Source organism: Penaeus vannamei, chromosome 35, assembly GCF_042767895.1.
Source record: "Penaeus vannamei isolate JL-2024 chromosome 35, ASM4276789v1, whole genome shotgun sequence".
In the NCBI taxonomy this organism is placed as follows: domain Eukaryota; kingdom Metazoa; phylum Arthropoda; class Malacostraca; order Decapoda; family Penaeidae; genus Penaeus; species Penaeus vannamei.
Genome location: NC_091583.1, coordinates 1,423,156 through 1,433,155, shown reverse-complemented (window position 1 = coordinate 1,433,155; position 10,000 = coordinate 1,423,156). Strand labels below are relative to the sequence as shown.

At 43.0% G+C, this 10,000-nt stretch overlaps 1 protein-coding gene across 1 annotated transcript; it reads right to left on the bottom strand.

Moving 5' to 3' along the window:
- Window positions 1-8,205: 8,205 nt before the first annotated feature.
- Window positions 8,206-9,352, bottom strand: LOC138859317 (uncharacterized). The gene is made up of 2 exons (XM_070113955.1): window positions 8,340-9,352; window positions 8,206-8,215 (listed from the first exon to the last, which is right to left on the bottom strand). The coding sequence occupies exons 1-2, from the start codon at window positions 9,350-9,352 to the stop codon at window positions 8,206-8,208; spliced, it is 1,023 nt and encodes a 340-aa protein (XP_069970056.1).
- Window positions 9,353-10,000: the final 648 nt, after the last annotated feature.

Sequence of the window (10,000 nt, the reverse complement as noted above, 5' to 3'; positions counted from 1 at the left end):
TAACGAGAATAAGGAGATGCTGAGGCAAGGCAACTGTCAGCCTGGGTCTTCCTGTTGAGGACTTCGTTCTTTACCGACCCTGATTGTATGACGTCACACTTTGATTCTTAAAATTTCTGTCTTAAAAACCGACCCTGATTTTATGACGTCAGACTTTGATTCTTTAAATTTCTGTCTTAAAAACCGACCCTGATTTTATGACGTCAGACTTTGATTCTTTAAATTTTTGTCTTAAAAACCGACCCTGATTCTATGACGTCACACTTTGATTCTTTAAATTTCTGTCTTAAAAACCGACCCTGATTTTATGACGTCACACTTTGATTCTTTAAATTTCTGTCTTAAAAACCGACCCTGATTTTATGACGTCAGACTTTCTTTAAATTTTTGTCTTAAAAACCGACCCTGATTGTATGACGTCACACTTTGATTCTTTCAATTTTTGTCTTAAAAACCGACCCTGATTTTATGACGTCAGACTTTGATTAAATTTTTGTCTTAAAAACCGACCCTGATTGTATGACGTCACACTTTGAATCTTTCAATTTTTGTCTTAAAAACCGACCCTGATTTTATGACGTCACACTTTGATTCTTTAAATTTTTGTCAAAAACCGACCCTGATTTTATGACGTCACACTTTGATTCTTTAAATTTTTGTCTTAAAAACCGGCCCTGATTTTATGACGTCACACTTTGATTAAATTTCTGTCTTAAAAACCGACCCTGATTCTATGACGTCACACTTTGATTCTTTAAATTTCTGTCTTAAAAACCGACCCTGATTTTATGACGTCACACTTTGATTCTTTAAATTTCTGTCTTAAAAACCGACCCTGATTTTATGACGTCACACTTTGATGCTTTAAATTTCTGTCTTAAAAACCGACCCTGATTCTATGACGTCACACTTTGAATCTTTAAATTTGTCTTAAAAAACGACCCTGATTTTATGATGTCAGACTTTGATTAAATATTTGTCTTAAAAACCGACCCTGATTTTATGACGTCAGACTTTGATTCTTTAAATTTTTGTCTTAAAAACCGACCCTGATTTTATGACGTCACTGATTCTTTAAATTTTTGTCTTAAAAACCGACCCTGATTTTATGACGTCAGACTTTGATTAAATTTTTGTCTTAAAAACCGACCCTGATTTTATGACGTCACTGATTCTTTAATTTTCTGTCTTAAAAACCGACCCTGATTTTATGACGTCAGACTGATTCTTTAAATTTTTGTCTTAAAAACCGACCCTGATTTTATGACGTCAGACTTTGATTAAATTTTTGTCTTAAAAACCGACCCTGATTGTATGACGTCACACTTTGAATCTTTAAATTTTTGTCTTAAAAACCGACCCTGATTTTATGACGTCAGACTTTGATTAAATATTTGTCTTAAAAACCGACCCTGATTGTATGACGTCACACTTTGATTCTTTCAATTTCTGTCTTAAAAACCGACCCTGATTTTATGACGTCACACTTTGATTAAATTTTTGTCTTAAAAACCGACCCTGATTTTATGACGTCAGACTTTGATTAAATTTCTGTCTTAAAAACCGACCCTGATTGTATGACGTCACACTTTGATTAAATTTTTGTCTTAAAAACCGACCCTGATTTTATGACGTCACACTTTGATTCTTTAAATTTTTGTCTTAAAATATTTTCTTTCTTTTTTCTTTGGATTATTTGGTTAATTTTATTGCGAAGTTTTTTGCTTACCTTATGTTATTGGCCATTTTATTTCATTCCTTTATAAGATTTTGTATTCGTAATATAAGGCTTGGAGAATCGTGCATTTCTTATCCTTTTTTGTAATAAGCGGAAAATTATTTTCACATTAAAAAAAAATGTTTTTGAAATATTCCAAGGGCGTCGTTTACATCTCGTGGATCGTGTACGTGTTGTCAGTTATTATTCTCAATTTCAGTTTTAAAACGGTTTAAATTTTACATATTATTTGATTTTCTGATTTTTTAATTTTATTATTATTATTATTTTTTTTTTTATTATTATTTTTTACAACATACGTGTGGTTCTGCACGAAAAAGGGATACACAGATTTGAGTATGAACAATACCATGGCACAAGTTGTTGGCCATGTTGTTGCTCCATATATGATCTGAAAAAGTTCCGGAGCTTTGTGTAACACGTGTTGGGCGTGAGATTGTGCAATGAAAATAGTGACTCTTAAATGCGCTGATTGTATCCATTACAATAGCTTGAGTGCTTGCTTGCAGTAAATCTGAATTAGTCCCCCATTATATAGCGATGGGAAATGCTATTTTCAAGCGTACTAAGCATGTTTGTTGAAGTCGATTTAGATTCATAAAAACTAGACTCAGGTCGTTTGCAGCCGACCCTTTTTATGGTGCGTTTGTGGTCGATATATGAAGCTGTCTCAACCGACAAAGTTTCATTGACTTCATTATAGGCTATTAGATTATGCATAATTTGGTGTTATAGTGTATATAAGGGCTTCATCCTCCACTGGACCTACATGAATAATTTGTGATTAAATAATAATCCGGTATAATGAACACAGATTCAGTATCATTATCTCTCTAAAAACACCTGTAGTTCCTCCATAAAACAATCGAACTTTCGGGGTTAATTAAATGTTAGTATTTAAGAATTAAATTAATTAAATGTTAGTATTTAAAAATGTTCGTTTAAGACTGGAATTTCGAAAGTCCGATAATACTGTGTTAGGTTCATCGGGAAGGATGTAGTTGCAGATTAGATTTGGGATCTGCAAATTTGCTGCAATACATCTATTGGGGTCGTTCTCATCATATTTACATTCGATATCTAAATCATATTGCCGAAATGACAGGGAATTTAATTTTCAATATCAATCAATATCTTCTCTGGTCTTATACGCATATAGATTGGTACTTTCATTATTACTTAGTCCGTTGCAAGGAAAAACTTAACTCATATGTACGCACTTATTAACATTTCTCTGCTGCTTTAAACTCACTGCACTTTCGCAATTTCCTTTTATCATTCAAGTTGGGGATGCGTTGGTGGAAGATTCTCGGGGCAGCGCGGCGTCATTGTCGTGGTTGATTGTAGTCCAGGTTTGGCTTGCAGCGGCGTGCCTGTCGGAGGACGGGATGCACCGCTGATGGAGGCCGCTGGGGATGGTAGAAGCCTTGGTAGTGCTGGTGGTGGTGTTGGGGCCACGAGTGACTGCGGGGGAGGGTTGGGGAGGGAGTAGAGGGCGGAGAGGAGGCTCTTCATTGCTTGGCTGGCGATCACGGATGGGAAGTTCCGATAGGACAAAATAGGCAAATTTTTCCTTCGGATTTGGCCTTCCTGTGGTCGTCGTACCTCTCTTTCTTCAGGCGTTGGGATTCCGGGCGGAGGTCCTCGCAAATGGAGACAGATCCCCGCAGCTTCCGGGCGTTGCGCGTCGCAGCATCCCTGTCCGCCGGACGAGACAACCGCGCCAGGATCATCCGAAGGCGGCGGTCACGGGGCTGTCCGACGCGATGGACGTGGTCTCGGGGCACGTCCTCCAGGTTCAGCTGCTCGTTCACGAAAGCCTGCACCTTGATGGATTGCTCTCCGGTCTCCCCGTGCGTCTCCTCCAACCCGTCAGTGCGCAGATTGCTCCTCCTGCTGCCGTCGTCTCGACCGCTGGCGCCGCCTTGCAGATCCTCGGCAGGAGTTCGGAGGCCGCCGATGTCGCGGCGTCACACTCGCGGCTCCCGCAGCCCACGTTCGGCCTCCACCTCGTCAGTTTCCCGCTGACTGTTTTCAAAGATTCTCTTTCATTCCATAACCTCCGTAAAAAGATCATGTATTTTTTGTAAAGTCTTGGCCAAGGAAAACATGAAGGGAACCTCGGGAAGATTTTCCTTGAGTGTCCAATGAAAGGTTTATGCCTTCTACATCCATTTTGCTAACTACCCAACGAGCGGGAAGCGGGAAGCTGCAGGGTATGGGCAGGTGGGGCAGCTGGTGACGTATCAGTGACGAAGCCTCAAGTGGTGTTCTTAATGACGTAACGGGAATATGGTGCACATGCGTAAGATAGAGAGCGGGGTCGGAGGGGGGGGGTCGGGGGAGGGGGGTCACGGAAGCGTTGATATCTCCACGTCGTTGTTGGTGATTTCGGATTGCGAAATCTTGAGTTTTGGAGCTGCTCGAGGCGTTTGTTTGTTTACGTGATGTGGGCAGTAATAGTAATAATAAAAGTAATTATGATAATTAGAACAACAATAATAAAAGTAATTCTAATAAGTAAAACAACAATAATGAAAGTAATTCTAATAATTAAAACAACAATAAAAAAGTATTTATGATAATTAAAACAACAATAATAAAAGTAATTATAATAATTAAAACAACAATAATAAAAATAATTATAATATTCAAAACAACAATAATAAAAGTAATTATAATAATTAAAACAACAATAATAAAAGTAATTATGATAATCAAAACAACAATAATAAAAGTAATTATAATAATAATGATAGTAGTAATAATAATAATGATAGTAATGATAATTATGATAATAACAATAATGATAAAAATAATGATAATAGCAACAACAATAATGATAAAAATAATGATAATAGCAACAACAATAATGATAAAAATAATGATAATAGCAACAACAATAATGATAATAATGATGATAACAATAATGAGAGTAATGATAGTGATAATGATAGTGATACTGATAACGATGATAACGAACCTGTCAGTAACGATAACTGCTTGACCTTTCATAGCGAAGGCGACTTGGCTGCTTTCCGCTGTTCCGCTTCCCTCCCTGCTTCCCTTTCTCATTTTTTGCTCTTCCTCTCTTTTATCAAGGGCATTATGCTATTGTTATCCTCGGTAGTAGAAGTTTGACGGGAAAAATGACGTGTTATTAGTGATTTACTCGCCTCATTTTTTACGAATTAGTTCCAGTTTTATGAGGTTCTCGATGTGTTTTATGTGCGATCGTCTCGCGGGGAGGTCTTGCGCACCTGTACTTCTTGTTTATGGATACACCTACATTCAGGCTGTACACCTGCACGCTCTCACTCACGCACACACGCACACAAACACACACACACGCACGCACGCACGCACACGCACGCACACACACGCACGCACACACACACGCACGCACGCACACACACACACACACACACACACACGCACGCATGCACACGCACACGCACGCACGAACACACACACACACAGACACACCTTACTAGCACATATTTCCCACACACTCACCTGGCTCCCTCTAACACACATCTCCTCCCTCACACACACACACACGCACGCACCTGGCTCCCTCTAACACATATCCTCCCATACACACACACACACACACACACCTTCCTCCCTCTAACACACATCACACACACACACACACACACACACACACATACACACACACACACACACACACACACACACACACACCTTCCTCCCTCCGCACCACATACAAATGCTCATTGCTCCCCAAACCAACCAAGCTGGTTCTCTTTCCTCCTGCTTGCCTTCCTTTACTCACCTCCTCCTCGCCCCTCATTCACTCTCTCCTCTTGACTTATTTTTCTCGGCGAGTTTCCCTTTCTCTTCTCCCTTCCTCTGGTTTCTCTTTCTCTTCTCTCAAATTTATATCCTTCTCCTTCTTAATCATCATCTTTATTATCATCATAGTTTTCGGCAACATCATCATCAACATAATCATGATCTTCTTTCCCTTCCTCATTTTCTCTTTTTTCATTGCTATTTTCTTTTTCATTCTTCTCCTACTTTTACTGTATCTTTTTTATGTGTATTCCAGCTCTTTGTATTCCACCTTTTTATTTCCTCCTCTCCTTTTCTTATATCTTCTTCTCCTTTCTCTTCTTCACCTCCTCCGTCTCCTCGTCCTTATATTTTCTTGTCCTTTTTTTCTTCTTCGTCTACTACTACTTCTCCTTTTCGCCTTCTTCCCCAATCCTCTGATACGTTAGCCTAGTAACGCCACGAGCTGGCAGCGCAAATACTACAGGACTTGGTCTCCTAAGTTCCAGGTATGTAAGCTAAGCGGGAAACTTAGGGCCTCAAGTTTTGCATGAGTGTTCTCCAGTAACGAATAAACTTGCTTAATTAAGTTTAGCCTTGAGGATAGAGGAACCTTTGTATTCCACAGGTATCCTTACTCTCGTCTCATTCCTCCTTCTGAGTCTCGCTTCTCTCTTCGTTCCGGTTTCCTCCCTTCTCGTATCTTTCGCCCTGTTTATTATTTATTATCTCTCTCTCTCTCTCCTCTTATTCCTCCCTGTCTTCCCCACTTTCTCTTTCTTTCTTTCCCTCTCTCTCCTCTCACCCCTCCCTCCCTCCCCTATTCTCTCTCTTTAACTCTCCCTCTCTCTCATACCTCCCTGTCTTCCCCGTTCTCTTTCCGTCCCTTCCTTTCCTTTCCCTCTCTCTCTCTCCTCTCTCGTCCCTCACTTTCTTCCCCCACTCTTTTTCCCTCTTTCTTCTCTCCCTTCTTCCCACTCTCCTCTACCTCAGTCCCCTCTCATCCCTCCCTGATTTCCCCACTCTCTCTCTCTTTCCCTTCTCTCCTCCCTCCCCTCTTCCCACTCTCCTTTCTCTTTCCCCCCTCCAGCCTTCTCTTCCCACTCTCTTTCCCTCCCCTCTTCCCACTCTCTTTTCTCCCCCCCCCCTCCCACCCCTCCCGCCTTCTCTTCCCACTCTCTTTCCCTCTCTCCTCCCTCCCCTCTTCCCACTCTCCTTTCTCTCTCCCCCCCTCCCACCCCTCCCGCCTTCTCTTCCCACTCTCTTTCCCTCTCTCCTCCCACTCCCCTCTTCCCACTCTCCTTTTTCTCTCCCCCCCTCCCACCCCTCCCTCCTTCTCTTCCCTCTCTCTTTCCCTCTCTCTTTCCCTCCCCTCTTCCCACACTCTTTTCTCTCTCCCTCCTCCCGCCTTCTCTTCCCACTCTCTTTCCCTCCCCTCTTCCCACTCTCTTTTCTCCCACCCCTCCCGCCTTCTCTTCCCTCTCTCTTTCCACCCTCCTTCTTTTCTCCCCCCCCTCCCGCCTTCTCTTCCCGCTCTCTTTCCCTCTCTCCTCTTCCCACTCTTCTCTGCGCCCTTTGACCCTTCCAATTAGCGAAGAGTGAGAGCAGAAGACAATGGCGCTGGGGATTTTATTCGAGATCTGTCCTTTGTGCAGACGAGTGCCCTTGCTTGGCCACCTCCGCGTCTAGTTAAGGATCATATTGATGCCGATGAAGGAAGTCCATTGCAAAAAAAAAAAAAAAATAAAAAGATAAAACTGACTAAAAGATAAAAAAAGACTGACCGGAGTGACTGGGATTCATGATGTGAATCTCGGATTTTTTTTTTGTTTTTTCGTTTTTGATATTGTTTTTGCTTTTTTTTTTGTTTCTTTGGTATCATTGTCATTATTTTTTTTTTTGTTTTGTTATTCCTATTCTTATTGATGTTGTTATGATCATTACTCTTTATTATCATTACTATCATTTTATTATCATTATGATTATTATTGTTATTGTTATTATCGTCATAAATGTTATTACTGTTACTACTATTATCATTATTATTATTATCTTTATTATTATTATTATCATCATCATCATCATTACCATTATCATCTTGATTATTATCATCATCATCATCATTACCATTATCATCTTGATTATTATCATCATCATTATTATTTGTATTTTCCTTATTATCATTATTATTATCATCATCACCATTATTATTATTTTCCTTATCCTTATCCTTATTATCATTATTACTGACCATTAGCAGCAGCAGCAGTAATGGTAATGGTAGTGGTATTTGTGGTATAGTAAAAAAAACAATTGAAAAAGGAAATATTTCAGATAAAGAGCTAGTTTGTTTTTTCAATTTGTATTCGACTTTGGTACAATCTATTCCTAATTGCAACCATGAATACACACACACACACGCACGCATGCACTCACACACACACACACACACACACACACACACACACACACACGCACGCACGCATGCACTCACACACACACACACACGCACACACACACACACACACACACACACACACACACACACATACACACGCACGCACGCATGCACTCACACACACACACACACGCACGCACGATATATTTATCCATATATTTATACCGACATCGATATGGCCATGAATCTGTATATATCCGTGACTCAGAATCTAGATATTCCTAGAAGTACAAAAAAGTAGAACTAAAAGACGTAGGAAAATACAAAGAAGAAGAAGAAGAAGAAGAAGAAGAAGAAGAAGAAGAAGAAGAAGAAGGAGAAGAAGAGGAAAACCCTCCGCCTCGCCCCAGGAGTCCGCTCAAATCCTCGACACCAAGTCCGGTCTGAGAAACGGACGCAGTTATCTTGCTTCTCGAAGGCAAGTTTCCGCGAAGAACAGAATGGCCGAGAACTCCGAGAGAACAGAATGGCCGAGAACCGCGAAGAACAGAATGGCCGAGAACCGCGAAGAACAGAATGGCCGAGAACCGCGAAGAACAGAATGGCCGAGAACCGCGAAGAACAGAATGGCCGAGAACTCCGAGAGAACACGCTAACTGGCGGACTTTGAGAACTCGTTTCGGGATGTCTGAACCGCGCGGGAGGATGAACGAGGGGGCGGGGCCGGGAATCCTCTTTTGGTGGCCGAGGGGACGGGGCATTGGGGCGGGGCATTGGGGCGGGGTATTGGGGCGGGGCATTGGGGCGGGGCATTGGGGCGGGGCATTGGGGCGGGGCATACGGGCGGGGCATAGGGGCGGGGCATTGGGGCGGGGCATAGGGGCGGGGCATTGGGGCAGGGCATTGGGGCGGGGCATAGGGGCGGGGCATAGGGGCGGGGCATTGGGTCGGGGCATTGGGGCGGGGCATTGGGGTGGGGCAATGGGGCGGGGCATAGGGGCGGGGCATTGGGGCGGGGCATTGGGGCGGGGCATTGGGGCGGGGGCATTGGGGCGGGGGATTGGGGGGGGGGAGTGGGGCGGGGCATAGGGGCGGGGGCATAGGGGCGGGGCATTGGGGCGGGGGCATTTGGGCGGGGCATTGGGGCGGGGCATTGGGGCGGGGCATAGGGACGGGGCATAGGGACGGGGCATAGGGGCAGGGCATAGGGGCGGGACATAGGGGCGGGGCATTGGGGCGGGGGCATTTGGGCGGGGCATGTGGGCGGGGCATAGGGGCGGGGCATTGGGGCGGGCCATTGGGGCGGGGGCATAGGGGTGGGGCATTGGGGCGGGGGCATTGGGGCGGGGCATAGGGGCGGGGCATAGGGGCGGGGGCATTGGGGCGGGGCATTGGGGCGGGGCATAGGAGCGGGGCATTGGGGCGGGGCTTGTGCGCGAGATAGCTTGTTTTTGTTGGGTCTGGAAGGGCCGCGGTTCCCTTCATGAAGTGCTCCGTTTGTCATTCCTTTCTCTGTGTTTTCAAAAATGATTACGCATCCGATTTTTACACACGCTCAGACACACATGTATACACAAATATATGTGCACATGGTGTATCGTTTGGTGTTTTGTTAAGGGCGTTTTGTTGGCTGATTTTGTCTCTTTATTTTCTTCCATTATTTTTCCTTATGATAATTCACTATACCTTTTCATCCTAATGTGTATGTCTTATCACATACTCCTGTGTGTTGGTCTGTCCGTTCATCCAGTTATCTTATTTTGCATCATTTAAGGGCATTTATTTTACTTACACTTACATAGCCAGATGATTGTAGTTGTCTTGGACGCAAGAACATACCTGAAATGAGAGAAACAAATTAGATTATGATATACAGAAACGGTGACAAGAGCAGTGTGACATGAAAAGCCTTATACAAAGGAATGCTCATGTAGAATAAACTTTTCAAACGGTAGTCAATGCACATCAATGTAATTAGTGTTTAAAGAAGACGATTTAAAAAGGCAGTAGTGATGGCCAATTAATTTTTCATCGGATTTATTCATATTATGTAAAAAAAATGAAAA

Bases quoted from the DNA above. Each gene is read 5' to 3' on its own strand.
- LOC138859317 (XM_070113955.1), bottom strand. From the start codon at position 9,352: ATGCCCCGCTCCTATGCCCCGCCCCAATGCCCCGCCCCAATGCCCCCG.